Genomic DNA, 16429 nt, shown 5'->3' on the forward strand with positions numbered 1-16429 from the left:
TTTTCTTTATAAACCTAAAGTAGTTGCAAAGGATGCAATTTCAAGGAGAATCAGAATAAGAATATCTTTACATAAAACTCTTCTATCACTCTTTTCAATGTATCGATGAGAATAAAAACGCCCAGAGTGATGTGGTTATCCATTATCCATTTTTAAAATCCTTGAGCAAATGGTTTTTGAAGATTTAAATATTTTACATCATTTCTTACCTTCCTTGGTTTTCTAGAAATACAACTTCCATTCAATCCTGCTTCAGAATCATACAAAAATATTTTTGTGCTTGAATGTCTTTATAATTGATCACTCTATCATATTCTACATAATAAAGTGTATAAACATTTAGATGGAATTGTTTCCTGTGATTTTGTTAAATTTTTAAATTACAGATTGAGCTAGTAATAGTAGTACAAAAATGATTAAACAATGTGATTATGATCTATTTTGATAAACATCAAACATCATATTAGAAATTCTATTAGCATTAAAAACTATTAAAATTCTATTAGTATCAATACTCTGGAATATTACAAACGCTTCAATTGTATCTTTTACAACTGGGAAGGGGTGAGAAGAAAAGTCAGTCCATGATGTTGGCTATCGGCACCTTGACAGGCAGATCAGCTCTCAATAAGGATTCAGGTGGAAATCAAGGGTTTGGAAATTGATTCCCTTCAATGCCAACTCCATGCATCACATTGTGTCCCTTAATGTAAGCTTGCACGGTTTGCATTTGGAAAGTTGGTACGTGGTTGCAGTCACACCTCCGACAGTCTGTAAGTGGGCCTGTGCACGGTCCCTCGGGGGGCTGCCCCCAGCTATGCTGAGTCAGGGCCCAGGAGGCCGGCACTGACCCGGGTGGTGGTCCCCTACCGGGAGTCGGCCTGTGGGCCTGAGGCCACCCTCCGCTCTGAGCCCGCCTCCAACAGGAGTGAGCTGTGCGGCCCAAGGATCAGGGAGAGGTGGTGAGCCCGCTGGCACGCAGCCGGGAGGGTGAGGCCCTGCAGGTTGTTCCTAGGCCCAGATTTACCCCCCGAGGCCTCACACGCTGCACTGCAGCGCCTCCCCCGCTGGCCCCGGCCGGGCCCTCACCTCCCGTTGACCACACTCCTCTTCTCCAGCCCGCTGGGCAGCACGACGGTCATGGCCACCGCCCCGCCGTCCAGCGAGTGCTTCCTGCTGAGCTGGTTCTGTGGGAGCCCGGGGGATGCTCTGCGCGGAGATCTCTGTCCGCTGTGCAAGTTGGGGGTGGCGGGCTTCCCAGGAGGCGGGGGAGCACGAGCCTTCATCTTCCTCCTGGAAAGGTGACAAGAACAAAGACAAGTGAGGTGACAGCTTCTGATCTGAAATCAACAAAGCTGTTGACAGCCAGCAGCTTCTAAGGACGCTTCCTCCTCATCGCTCATTCTTATAAGTATTTAGGGCCTTCTGGGTCACCGGAACTTTAAAAAATCAATATATTACAACAAGGACCTACTGTACAGCACAGGGAACTGTGTTCAACATCTTGTAATAACCTAAAACCAACCTAAAACCAAAATAATCTGAAAAAGAATATATATGTGTGCATGTATAACTGAATCACTTTGCTGGACACCTGAAATCAAATATACTTCAATAAAAAAGTCAATATATTGGCACTCTTCAACACTAAGAGAAAATGGACAACCAAGAAAAGTGGAGAGCACATTTTTTAAATTGAAGTAGACTTTACAGTGCTGTGTAAATTTCAGCTGTACCAGCAAAGTGAGACTCAGTTATACATCTAATACATTCGTTTTCATCTTCTTTTCCATTATGGTGTATCACAGGATATTGAATACAGTTCCCTGTGTTACACAGTGGTTATCCATTTCTATGTAAAAGCTTACACATCTGCTCATCCAACCACCCACTCCATCCTTCCCCCACTCCCCTCCCCCTTGGAACCACCACTCTGTTCCCTATGGAGAATTCATTTTGAAAGTATGCATTCCTGAAAAGAAACAGCCTAAACTGTATTCCCCTCTTGGGATGGGTTGGTGTGGAAGAATCTGTTTGCACCAGTTCTTTCTGAACCATTGAACGGGTCACAAATTCCAGCTAATTAAGGGGACCTCCCAGCCGGTCTAGGTCGCTCTAGCTGAAATCATTGCCCCAGCTCTGGATCCATGACTAGCTGAAGATCTGGAACCTATGAGTCCATGATACTGAGGATGTGATGGGACTACATTAAGATGTAATAAATTATCCAGAAAACCCACCAGACTGACACCCACAGACACGGGCACTATAGATGGAGGTGGCAGTTTTGAGGCAGGGGCTTCAGTGATATTTTAATACCCACCCACTCCCCCTTGGACTTCACCTTGTTTCTGACTCTGCTTTAAATTCTTAATTTACCTTGTAGATTTCTAAACATCTGGCAGTGAATCACCCACTCTGATGAACATGCTTGGGAATTTTTGTCTCGTCCAGATTATTCAAGGAAGGCATCTGACCTTACACAAAGTCTTATTTTATATATAAGTATATACTTATACATATTTATATATACTTTATACTTATATAAAAAATATATACATCAGTTCAGTTCAGTTGCTCAGTCGTGTCAGACTCTGCGACCCCATGGACTGCAGCACGCCAGGCCTCCCTGTCCATCACCAACTCCCGGAGTTTACTCAAACTCATGTCCATCGTGTCAGTGATGCCATCCAACCATCTCATCCTCTGTCGTCCCCTTCTCCTCCCACCTTCAATCTTTCCCAGCATCAGGGACTTTTCAAATGAGTCAGCTCTTCGCATCAGGTGGCCAAACTATTGGAGTTTCAGCTTCAACATCAGTCCTTCCAATGAACACCCGGGACTATCTCCTTTAGGATGGACTGGTTGGATCTCCTTGCTGTCCAAGGGACTCTCAAGAGTCTTCTCCAACACCACAGTTCAAAAGCATACATTCTTTGGCACTCAGCTTTCTTTATAGTCCAACTCTCACATCCATACATGGCCACTGGAAAAACCATAACCTTGACTAGATGGACCTGTGTTGGCAAAATAATGTCTCTGCTTTTTAATATATACATATGTGTATGTATATGGGTCTTCCTAGGTGGCGCTAGTGGTAAAGAACTCACCTGCAATGCAGGAGACATAAGAGACATGGGTTTGATCCCTGGGTGGGGAAGATCCCCTGGAGGAGGAAATGGCAACCCACTCTGGTATTCTTGCTGGAGAATCCCATGGACAGAGGAGCCTGGTGAGCTACAGGCCATGGAGTCGCAAAGAGTCAGACACGACTGAAGCAACTTAGCATGCGTGTATGTATATATGTATATGTATGTATACATGCACGTATATACATGTACACATTTATTTATATGCTCCTTACTTATATAGGGGATCTTCCTGACTCAGGGATTGAATCCAGGTCTCCTGCATTGCAGCAGATTCTTTACCATCTGAGCCACCAGGGAAGCCCTTCCTTATATAAAAGTTTTATTTTACATAGACCCTGGCTATTATATAGGAGCTGTCATTTACTCAGCCTCAGGACCTATGCTAACAATACCCTCAGGAAGCTCACTTTATTCAAAATATTTTGGAACTGAGAATACTGAGTATCAGTTAGATCCAAGCTCCCCTGGAGGCCTGGGGAGGAGGTGTGTCTGGCTTCCAGGGCCTTGTCCCACCCACCTCACTCTGCTCCCATCTGCCCTTCTCCAGACTCCAGACGGAGGAGCCATGAAGAGGCTATGTGAGCCCTCAATGATTAACTTCTCCTGCACAGCAGTGTGCTGGGGCATTCTGTCTCAAAGCACCAGACATCAGAATTCCATTTCTAGATATTTATCCTAAAGAAACATTCCCACAAGAATCCATTGTGGGAGGTTCAAAGATGCTCGGTACAATTTACAATGGCAAATAAATGTAAGATGTTCTAACCACAGGTCAAAAAGAGGGAATTTCAATAAATGATAGTACAAAAACAATGTTATGCTGGTATTGGTTAAACATACTTTATTTTTAATTTTGTTTTACACTGGACTGTAGCTGATTTATAATGTGCTTCAGGCGCACAGCAGAGTGCTTCAGTCATACGTATATATGTTCTTTTTGCCTTTAGGTTATTAAGAAGAACCAATACTGCTATATAACACAGGGAGCCCATCCTGGGGGGTCTGTGACCACCTAGGGGGTGGGCTGGGGCAGGGGTAGGAGGGAGATGCAAGAGGGAGGGCACATATCTATATCTGTACCTATATCTATATCTGTACCTATATCTGTTTAGTTGTGACTGATCATGTTGTTGTGCGGCAGAAACCAAAAGGACGCTGTAAAGCAACGGCATGTGTGTACCCTCAGTCACTCAGTCGTGTCCGACTCTTTGTGACCCCATGGACTGTAGCCTGCCAGGCTCCTCTGTCCATGAGATTCTCCTGGCAAGAATACTGAAATGGGTTGCCAGACCCTCCTTCAGGAGATCTTCCTCATCCAGGGATCGAAGCCATGTCTCCTGTATTGCAAGTAGGTTCTTTACTGCTGAGCCCCTGGGGAAGCTCACAAAGCAATTATCCTCCAATTAAAAAGAATACTGTCAAAATGACTATACTGTCTACAGATTCAATGCAGGCAATCTACATAGTCAATGCAATTCCTATCAAGTTGCTAAGGGCATTTCCCACTGAACTAGAACAATAAACTTTAAAATTTGTATGGGGACACAAAAGACCATGAATAGCCAAAGCAATTTTGAGAAAGATAAACAAGAGTTTGAGGAATCAGGCTTCCTGACTTTAGGCTATACTGCAGAGCTACAATAAACAAAACAGTATGGGACTGGCACAAAAACAGATTTATAGATCAATGGTACAGGACAGCAAGCCCAGAAATGGACCCACACACCTATGGCCAGTTAATCTGCAACAAAAAAGGCAAGAATAAACAATGAAGAAAAGATGGTCTCTTCAATAAATGGTGCTGGGAAAACTGGAGAAGTAAAGTGAAAGAATAAATATCCTTTAAACATATAAGTTGATGTTCTAAAATGTTCAGTACAGACTTTTAGGAAAACAAACTTCAGAATACTCTTTTGAGAAATACTGCTTATAAGAGAAATAAACATTATAGCAATAGACCATAAAACAGTCTAAAAAGACAAAGCAAAGAATGGCAACAATGACATACAGGTGACAGGTACCACGACATTTGTTTTGCTATTTTCACTTCTATGCATTTCCTAATATTTTCTATAGCATCACTTCTCTATGTATTACTTGTAAAACAAAAGAGGTAATCTTAAAATGGGGAAAAGAGCAAATGGGGTTCAGACGAGGCCTCAAACCATCACTGTTCACATCACTGGTTAACACAAGCCTTAGAAGTGACGCTGGGTCTCGTCCTCTAACCTGACAAGTAAATATAAATTAATTCTCTTTTTTATGTGAAAAAAGACCTACATCATATTTTTATAATTTTTATGCTTTACTGCATTACATTTTTTTCCCTTTAAACTTACAGAAATAAAGTAGCAAATATATATAGCTCTGGCTTAAGGTCTGTGTGTAGTTAATTCACTTATTCCTCACAATAACACTCCAGGGAGGGACTACTATTCCTGTTTTATAGATATGAAGTACAGGCACGTCTTTCTCAGATTACAGAAAATTTGGTTTCAGAGCCTGAAAATTTAACCAGTGCATTCTTCAACCACTATTAGGAAGACCAGATAGAAAATACAGACGGAAAAGTCAAGGCAGAGAATAGGCTATATAAAATAGATAAACAGCAAGGATATACTGTATAGCACAGGGAACTCTACTCAATATCTTGTAATAAGCAAGGAGATCAACCCAATCAATCCTAAAGGAAATCAACCCTGAATATTCATTGGAAGAACTGATGCTGAAGTTGAAGCTCCAGTACTTTGGCCACCTGATGTGAAGAACTGACTCATTTGAAAAGACCCTGATGCTGAGAAAGATTGAAGGTAGGGGAAGGGGACGACAGAGGATGAGATGGTTGGATGGTATCATTGACTCAATGGACATGAGTTTGAGCAAGCTCCAGGAGATGGTGAGGGACAGGGAAGCCTGGCGTGCTGCAGTCCATGGGGTTGCAAAGAGTCAGACACGACTGAGCGACTGAACAACAGTAAGGGAAAATAATCAATGTCCACTGCTCCAGGTTTTCCCAAATAAATGATGTTTCCACCACCCTGAGTCAGCCTTTTCATCCCCAATTTCACCTCTTGCCACCCCCCAACCAAGCCTTCATCACCAAGGTCCACACAAATGCAGTCTCTTCTTTCACCCCAATCTCCTGCCAGGCCATCCTTCATTCCACGAACATGCGCTGAGTGCGACCACGGGGACCTTCATGTCTCACGCCTTGCTCTGCACACAGCACCCTGACTGCATGATGACAAAGCTGCTCTCCATGGGCTGCACAGACTCCCAGAGAGGCTTCTGCAGATCCAGCATGCCATGGTGTGTGTGTGTGTGAGCTCACACGTGAACACATGCAAGTTGGCCAACACTGAAAACACTAGGACATTTCAGGTGAACAAAATGAACTTCTGACTCTTTTCGAAAAAAAGCAGAAATCAAAGATCTGATTGGGGCCTGAACACCTTCAAACAAAGCCCATCTGAGTGTGTCCATCTGGACCCATAGCCTTCAGGCTATCACAGACCTGTCACCTGTGAGCTGTCAGGACATCCAAACCACAGCTTGAAAACCAGGGCTGTCCAAGTGTGGCAGGGAGGAAGCCAATTCTGATTTCATGTTGGAAAGTGTTTCCTTGACTTGCTTTTCATTGCTTTTATTACTATAATCATCCTTAATGGCTTGCCTGGAGGACCCTGCTCCTCTGCTTGACAGTAAACTAAAGTGCCTTTGTTCAACGCAAGGAGAGATAGTTTGTCCCTGATTACCTGTTAATAGGAGAGATTAACACACTCCTTCCAAAGGCTGGCCACTCCCTTGGAGATGTTTTGCAAGACTAAAGACCCTTTCATTTTACTTCCTCACTGCCTCTCCCTCTCTATTCTGCCTTTTGACTTTAATTCCTCATTGCTCTTTCTCTCTGATCTATAAAAGAACCTGGCATCCAGACCCCAATAAAATGGTTATTTTGAGGCTAGCCTACCATCTTCTCAGTCAGGTAGCTTTCCAAATAGTCTCTTCCTGGCCTCAACATCTCATCTCTTGGATTCATCGGCCTGTCGTGCAGCAACCAGAGTGAGCTTGGATTCAGTATCACATGCATCCTCAGTCCTGACCCCTCTGTGCTCTCCCCAACTCAGCTGCTGATGGGTCTCAGCTCTCCGATCCTGGAAGTACAAACATCTCTGTTTGCCTCTGCCTCACCATCTGACTGGAGGTTTTGTTCCCTTGAAGACACAGCTCAAAACCCTGTCTCCCAAGAATTCTCCAGGTGCTCCTGACCTCCAGACACACACGGCTGAGCTCAGGGGTCTCTACCTGCCTGCAGAAGCACCTGGGAAGTTTAAAATGTGTTTACCTGTCACCGCGAACCAATCAAACCTGAGCCTCTCAGAGCTGGTTTATGTTACCAATCACAACATCTCTTAAGAACAGAGGCTCTTGTGTTAACATGAAAATGGCATATGGGTTTACCTGCAAATTTGTATTATTTGATGAAAGCAGCTGATAGAAAAATATACAGTTAATATATATTAATTTGCTCATAGCTTCATGAGTCTGTTTTTATTTCATGGAAATAACATCTGCAGATTTTCAGAAGGGTACATGAAAAAGTTTCACGCCAAGAGCAATGCCTGGGGTGCAGGCAGGACCCCACAGGGCTCCTGGGCCCGGCATCCTTTCTGTGTCCCCTGCTTCTCATTTGTAGGGAACAGACCCCGGCCTCCAGGACTTTTCCTGATTTTCAAAGGGCAGATTCAAACAGTTGCTAATCAGAGGAGGAAGGGAGGAAGGGGATACGGAGACACGAGAGGAGCAGCCAAGAAACAACAGTGCAGCTGGGGCAGGTCCTGGTTCTACATCAGGGGATACGTATGACAATATCGTTGAGCTCTCTATGAAACTAAGTTCCCCAACAGATGGAAGATGCTAGCATTCTCCACCCCAGAGAAGACCACCGCGGCCAGATTAAAGAGACCAGAGAAGCTCATCTAAAGACCACCTGAAGCCAGACACAAGGCGTGCACAGCCCACACACGTTCTGCGTCTGCAACCTCACCCTTGAATCATCACTATAGAGCTCCTCACCAAGTCCTCCCGGGTAGACACACACAGTTTTGTGGGGCACTGGCCTGCTGCGTCCCCCTTTGCCTGTGAGACCCCACAGATGGCAGCCCACCAGGCTGCTCTGTCCCTGGGATTCTCCAGGCAAGAATCCTGGAGTGGGTTGCCACTTCCTTCTCCAATGCATGTGTATATATATATATAACTAAATCACTATGCTGTATGCCTGAAAGAAGCATGATATTGTAAATCAACTATGCTTCAATAGCGACAGAAAATAATATGACAGAAATATACTTTGTCTCATGTGCTCCTCATATTCTAAAGGATAACATCTCCAGCTCTCATTTTATGGCTGAGGAAACCACGCTCAGATGGGTCCCAAACGCACAGGTAACCCACAGATACTTGGGGAGTGCCTAAATGACTTCTGCAAGGTCACCAAGGAAGCGGAAGGGAGCAGAGGGTGGTTTTCTGTCTGCTTTGTCTGGAGCAGGGGCCGGCGGCTGCAGGAGGACGTCCCCAGGTGAGAACACTGCCGCGGATGCAGATGATCCCACAGCCAGCGGGGTCCCTGAGGACTCGGGAGAAGAGGCGAGGAGTCAGGTGAGGGGGCAGCATCTGGGCACACATCAGACAGAAAAGCAAGGCTGGAGGCAGCAGTGCCAGCTCCAGGGCCACAGCGCGGGGGCTGAAGTGGAGGACAGGTAGGGTGGGAGAGGGTGCCAGGCAGAGAGCTTGTCAGGGAGGCAGTGGGCTCTGGGGTGGGGGGGCACCGCACGGCAGCCAGACTCCAGCATAAGGCTGCATGCGGGCCAGCATCTCTCAGGGCACTCTGGGGTCCTCGCTCTAGACCAGGTAACTCTGTGGTCCCAGCCACTGCAAAGCCCTGCAAGTGGTGTCAGCACCTCCGTTCACCCTCACTCAGGGTGACTGGCCCTCACCTGGACATCAGGGCTGACCCAGCTCTGAGGCCACACCAGGAGGCAGCAGAAAAGAGCATCTCTTAGGTCGTTCTGAGTGTCCATCTGGATCTGCGCTATCTCAGTGGAGTCTCTGCTTCCTGGACCTCAGTTTCCAGGGGGGTAAACTGAAAGCTGGATGGTAGGACTTCCAGTTCTAATAGACCAAATCACAGACAAATATAGACCCGAACTACTACCATTACATAAAATTAAATTAAGCGGCACTCAGGATTAAAAAAACAGAAAATGAGTGATGGTGAGTGGAGAAATTAGAAGCCTTGTGCACTGCTGGCTGGAATGTAAACTGGTGAAGCCACTATGTAAAACAGGCTGGAGATTCCTCAAAAAATCAAAAATAAAACTAGCATATGACCAAGCAATCCCAGTTCTGGGTATATACCCCAAAATAATTGAAAATAAAGACTTGAAGAGATTATTTGCATACCCATGTTCAGAGCAACATTATTCACAATAACCAAAAGGTGAAAACAACTCGAGTCTATCAACAGATGAATGAATAAATGAATGAAGTCTGAATTCATTAATAAATGAATGAAAATGAAAATGTGGCAAATGCACATTATGGAATGTTATCCAGCCTTTGAAAAGAAGTGAATTCTGACACATGTTAAAAGGTGAATGAATCTTGAGGATGTTATGCCAAGTGAATAATATACCAGTCAGGAGGACACAGATTGCATGATTCTACTTATAGAAGGAACACGGGCAGTCAAGTTCCTAGAGACAGAAAGCAGAATGGTGGTTATCAGGGGTTGGGGGGAGATGGGCAGTTTTACTTCATGGGTTTACAGAGTTTTTGTTTAACAGAGTTCCAGTTTGGTAGATGGTTCCAGATGAAGAAAAGTTCCGGAGATGATTGGACAATCATGTGAATGCATTTAACATTCTTGAACTGCATACTTACATACGGTCAAACAATGGTAAATTTCATGTTGTGTGGCCGTATCACAATTTAATCATGACTGTTACTTCTGAACAAGACCAAATCTCATCATAATAAAATGAAGTTTTCATCCTCATCTTTGTGAGTCTTCCTGCCGAGACTCTTTCTTGGGCACCCCTCAGTCTCTGCCTCTCATGTGCCTCTGCCCAAGAGAAGCTTCTCTGGCTGAGTGCACTGGAGGGAAAGGCAGAAGATGTAGGACCTGATGCAGGTGGGGGCTCATGGGCCCCTTAGAGGAAGGGAAGGAAGGGGAGAAGCTGGATTCACCCATGGGAGGGAGCCCTGCTGGGAGCAGGGGGCCAAGAAGGAGCTACAGTGATGGGACCTCTCCACGGCCTCCCCCTTGAACCCCCTCCATCCCAGAAGCAGCACAATATCTTGGGCTTGTGTGTTCAAGGGTGTGACCACGGGCCAGTTCAATAGCAGGAGCTGCCCAGGGGCACGGACCCCGCAGGCTCCTCTGATCATAAGCAGCATCTCCCCATAACACAGCACCACCAGCCTTCTCTGCCCAGCAGGGGCCCTGTTCTTCCCACAGGCCTCAGTGACCTTCGCCTGGTCCAGGGAAGCCAAGGTCACATCCAGTAGCTGATTCCTCCCTGGAGAGTCTGTGCAGGTGCTGGGCAGCTGGGGCCACCAGAGTCTAGAAGCAGATGGCAGTCAAAGGGCTGAGTTTTTGCCCCAGTCTGAGGACCCACCTGGAGCCGGGACTCAGGGCCTGGCCCCTCCTGGGTGCCCCCTGGGGGCTCTTCAGGGCCTGAGTCACTGAGCAAGCAACTTACCTTCCCAGCACTCCCTCCAGGACAAGCAGCTGGGAGTGTCCGGGCAGGAAGGTCTTAGTAAATGAAAAAAAAAAAAAAATTCTGGCATTTCAAATGTTATCAATCAGAGTTCCAAATGGTTATATCTTAAAACCATCACACAGCCATTGCCTAAACGTCAGGACCAGGCTTGTGAGTTCCCACACCAGCGGGGTTGCAGTCAGCCAGCTTTTACACTCAGAGCCCTGCAACTTGAAGCAAGAGGCACAGATGCTCCTCCTAAAGCCAGACGGTCCTAGATGGTCTGGGCTGTGTCTGGACTCAGTCCGGACTCAGTCAGTGCATATCCCGGGGCCCGGTCCAGGCAGCTGAGTTAAAACCTAACTCCCCGGGCCACAGCTGGCGCCCAGCCAGGACGGAGGAGCCGGGCAGCTTTCTCAGTAGAGAAAGCCCACATGCCTCTCCACTCCCTGAGCAGAGTCCAAGGGGCTCTGCTCTGGGTCACTATCCGTGGATGGTGATGCTGACGCCAGCTCAGCTGAATGATGAGCCCGTAGGATCCCTGCCTGTGCACCCTGGCGGCGGCCTGGGCAGGAAGCAGGGCGAACAGCATCGCCTGAAAGGGGATTCCAAAGAGAAGCCAGGCGCACCCGCTCCTCCTGGGCCTGGCCCACTGGTGAAGCCAGCTCGGGCTGAACAGACCTGTGGGTGCTGCAGGCAGGAGGGAGTCGCCCATCCCTCTCAAGAGTCTTTCCAAGCGTGATGTTTGCTTCCTGTTGGAAGAGGCAGGAAGTTGGACACAAGCTTCCCTGGTTCTTGGGTCCGGTCACTTCCAGTGTCACCTGGTTCCTCCTGCCAGCAGCTGGAGGAGGCCTCTGCTCAACCCAAGGGAAAGAACAGCTGGAGGCTGCCAGGTGCTCCCCATGAGAAGCAGCCCAGGAGCCCGGGGTTGCTCCAAAGGCCCCACCCAACCTCCCAAACCTGATGCTGCGCTGAGTCACCCCCAGTGGGCCTCAGCTACAGTGAAGAATTCAGAGATCTGGGGATCACAGTTTCAAGGAAGCATCAAAGAAAGGGGACAGAAGAGCAGGATTTTAATAATGACATCACCAAACATCATTTTGCACACTTAGATTTAAGTTCTCCTATGAGCAATGCCACGTGTGTCTGGGAAGACAAGTCATCCACTGACAAATAGTTAGGGGCCCCATCACATCCCAGGGCCATCCTAAGATTGACAGTTGCAGCTGGAAGTCACCCTCCATAAGCTCCACTTTGGTCCCCAAGTGTGGACAGCAGCTCATGAGACACAGAAAGAAGGATGGTAGAACCACAAGGGCAAGGAAGGTAAGATGTGCTCTACAAGAATCATACTGGTCTCTCCATTTAGACAGAGTTCACCATGCTTCTGGAAATGATTTGTGAGTGGTGATAAGAAAAATCAGACAGAGGTGGCAAGAACAAGTGGGCTTGAGCTGTCCCCAGCAAGGAGGTTAATTTTGAGGGCACCAAGGTAGGGAGGGCTTGGGATGCAGGACCATTTCAGGAATCTGGCATGTGGTAAGGCATGGGGATACGTACAGGCTGGGTATGGAGGACCTGGGGCATATGGATCAGGAGGACTTGGAGAATTTCCTATGAACGATGAGGAACAAAACAGACTCTGCCCACAAGGTGACTCACACGTGCACACACACACATGCATACCTGCACACACACCTGCACAAATACACCACACGCATACACATGTGCACACATGCATACACAGCTCTGAGGGGCAAGTTCACGAACAAGTGCAAATTTAAGGCAGCTGAGCATCAGATCAAAGGAGAAATTCCACTGCCACGAGAAACAACAGAGAGGAACAGGTTGCTGGGAAGAATCAGGGCAGGAAGATCCAGGTGAGTAGGACTGAAAGGAAGACAGCACGTTGCTAGAACAGCTCCACGTGGGCAAGGATTCTGCACGCCTGGCGTCAGCAGCCGGGCTGAGGTGGACAAGAGTGCCGGCTTCTCCTATGGAAACATGCTAAAGGCATGCAGACAGCTGTGCAGACAGTCCTGAGAAGATGTGCTCAAAGGCAGCTGTGACCCTCCCCCTCCTCCACACCCCACCCGAAAGTTGGGGGTGTCCCATCCCCAGCAGCCTCCAGTAGGGTCTGGGGGTGGATGCTGTATTTCCTTTTGTGCCCAGGTGTCTGTGAGCTGGGCTGGGGTAGGTAAAGGTGAGGACACGAAGGCAGAGGTGTGTGTGGGGTGGGGGGTGTGGGGGGGGCGTGCGATTGTGATGGCCAAGACTCCAGGTTCTGCACCTGTAGCCCAGGACCCACTCAGTAAGGACTCTGGGTCCTTAGGCTCCCTTAGGAACCTCTGGGTTCTCTTAGGACAAAGGGGAACCAAGTCAAACACCTCCAAAGGGAGGTCAAACCAAGTCAAGTGCCTCCAAATTGCCACCTGGGAAGCCCTTAATTGGCTGTGTGCATTGTTTAACAGGCAATGAGGACTACTTCATTTAACTGCTTTTTAGTTTCATGTTTGGATACATATTGAAATCAATCGATCAAATTAATGGCATCTGGCTATTTGCATTAAAAATAAAAGCAATAAGTCAGACAGAAAAAGACAAATATAGGATATTGCTTATGTATGGACTTTAAAAAAAAGGATACAAATGAAGTTATCTCAAAACAGATTCACAGATACAGAAAACAAACTCTTGGTTACCAGGGTGAACGAGGTGGGGGAGGTAAATTGGAGACTGGGATCAGCAGGTACAGACTACTATATAAAATAGGTAACTAGTAAGGACCTGCTGATAGCACAGGGGACTCTACTCAGTACTCTGTAACGACCTATATTTTCTCGGCTAGAAACATGCTAAAGGCATGCAGACAGCTGTGCAGACAGTCCTGAGAATATCGCCAGGGTGAATGTCGGAATATCGGGAAAGAAATATCGGAAAAGAATCTACATAAGAGTGGCTATGGTGGCTCGGATGGTACAGCGTCTGCCCGCAACGCAGGAGACCCGGGTCCAAACCCCGGGTCAGGAAGATCCCCTGGAGAAGGCAACGGCACCCCACTCCAGGACACTTGCCTGGAAAATCCCATGGACAGAGGAGCCTGGCAGACTACAGTCCATGGGGTCACAGAGTCAGACACGACTGAAGGACTTTTTCACTTTCACTTCTTTCATACATATATGTATAACTGATTCACTGGGCTGCACACTTGAAACTAACACAGCATTTTGAATCAACCATACTCCAATAAAAAATTTAAATAAATAAAAGCAATAATGAAGATGGTTTTGATGTAGAGGATGGTCATCCTCTCAAAGTCAAAAGCTTCATGGGACAATAAGAAACTGAAATACAAAGGTGTAACTTTTTACACCTAGATGGAATGTTGGCGGTTTCCACCTAGTGTCATCAGCCACAGAACAAGAGTGAGAACCAGGATTCAGAGTGAAGGCTCAGGGCAGGCAGCCTGGTTCAGAGCCAGGCCCCTCTGTACCCCACATCCCTGGGGTGTCCCTGGCCCTGCTTCTTTCTTTATCCGACCCCACTCGGGAACCCACCTTGAGATTCAGGTTTCAGAGAAGAGACTGGGTCATGCCCAGGAAAGAGCTTTGAATAGGGTGGGCCTGACCAAAGCAGTTGACCCGTTCTCTTTTGCAAATGTATTTCAGTAGTGGGTGGGGTTTCCCTTCTGCAAAACATATTCTATAGTTTTCTCAGGAAATCCAATGGAAGTTTAAACATATCAAGTGCCTGAATGTGCAGAGCCCAGGCGAGTTCTGAGCATCAGTAAGAAGAGGGCCTGCTGCTAGCATCAACAGCATCCTTCTGTCTACCCTTTCAGGGACCAGGAAATTCCAGGAGAAAGTGGAACCCAGACATCAGCTCCCAAAGACGACACTGAAAATAGGCTACTTGGATGGTTAGAAATGACGGGAGAAAATACAAGGGAGGCAACCAGGGTAGGAAATAATGGTCTTCACAGCGGGCCTCCTTACCTGGAGTGACAGGGCAGGGAGAGACATTGGGTCCCTCCTCCCACCCCCGCCAGGGGCAAAAACAGACACAGCCCTGCTAACAAGGCCCACCTTCTTGCTGGGACACAGAGAGAGCTGTTCTGGAAGGTTCGGGGAGGTCTGGCTGGAATCCCAAGTAGACAGAAGCCCTCTCCATCTGACTCCCATGGCCCTTCCCACCTCAGCCCTTCTTCCTTTGCTAGAGTCAGCACTCTATCATGTAACCCATCATGTAATGACAAGTCATGGTAGGTTCCATGTCCCTGCTTACTTGCCCCCAGCACTTCTCTTTGCACTTACTAGGGGGCCCCAAGCACGGCCGTCTCAGCTCCCCCAGCCTCGGGCCCGCCATCCCCCTGCATGCTCCCTTGCATGCCCTCCTTTGCTACCCTGAATTGGCAAGTTCTCCCGCATCAAGGGCTTCACACATGCTGTTCCCTGCTGGAAATGCTGTTCCCTCTCCCCCAGACACCCTCCCACCCTCCATGACTCAGCCTGGAAGGCGAGCTCCTATGAAAGGCCTAGAGCATCGGGCCAGTTCATTTCACGGCGCTTCTCCCAGTCTACACTCGCAGGGTTTGGACCACAGTGTGGAGGACCAGCCAGAACTCTGCACTTTAACTCCTCCAGGTCAGGGCCCGAGACTCTCCTGTTCCCAGCAGGGCAGTAACTGAGTGCCTAAGTGCTGCATAAGTGAGTCAGCATCCCTCTGCTAGGATTCAGCTGCCATGCTGCTGCCCAGCTGTGTGGGCATCTAAGAGAAGGTGATGGTTCGGAAGTCCAGAGGCAGCAGGGCCCTGCTGGGGGTAGACCGGATGGTGCCAGAGGCTAGGGAGCCCTCCCCACCTGCCAGTAACACTCTCCGGCTCTGAGCCCAGCAGTCACTGGATTTTAGCTCTTAGTTTCTGAACATGTACAAGCCCACTGGGTCCCAAGCACTTTGCATGCATTCAGTTCTCGCAAGGGCACAGGCAGTGTTTCCCTGCCCACTGTAGAGACGGGAAGACGGAGGAGCGGACAGACAAGGGATTCTCTTGGGATCACACTGCTGGGAGGCCCTCCTGAGCCACTATGCGCCTCTGCCCCCTCCCTAGGTGTCTCCTGGCAACAAAGAACCCCAGGTATCCGGTAGCCAGTGTGGAAGTGTCCAGGCTCTGTGCCCTCTGCCAGAGGGTGGGCATCCTGCCAGGGCAGCTGCAAAGAGGGCATGAGTCAGGAGGCCCCTCTGGTGAAGGTTCCTGGCACAGTCTGCTGTGACATGGGGTCCGGACAAGCCTTGTCTAATACAGTCAGAGCCCCAAGGACGTTCTTCAGTGCTGAGTTTACATGAATCACAAATATGCTCAACACTCCCCTGGAACAGAGGGAGAGGCAGGGTACCGGGGAGGTGAGGGCAGAAGGCCCTGGGTCAGCCGGCTGGGCTCTCAGCATCTTTGGAATCAGGACAGGACACCTTTGAGCATCTGATGAGGGCAAAAATGTACTGAGACACCTTCACGTA

General features: G+C 48.0%; 1 protein-coding gene across 1 annotated transcript in view; it reads right to left on the bottom strand.

Annotated features, from left to right (window-relative positions):
- COBL (cordon-bleu WH2 repeat protein) overlaps positions 1-16429 on the bottom strand; it is a 277317-nt gene that overhangs the window by 187593 nt on the left and 73295 nt on the right. Inside the window, 1 exon segment of the mRNA XM_070472080.1 lies at positions 1090-1293. Within this exon segment, the coding sequence (XP_070328181.1) occupies positions 1090-1293 (204 nt within the window).

The sequence above is a fragment of the Odocoileus virginianus genome, chromosome 1 (assembly GCF_023699985.2).
Source record: "Odocoileus virginianus isolate 20LAN1187 ecotype Illinois chromosome 1, Ovbor_1.2, whole genome shotgun sequence".
Classification (NCBI taxonomy): Eukaryota; Metazoa; Chordata; class Mammalia; order Artiodactyla; family Cervidae; genus Odocoileus; species Odocoileus virginianus.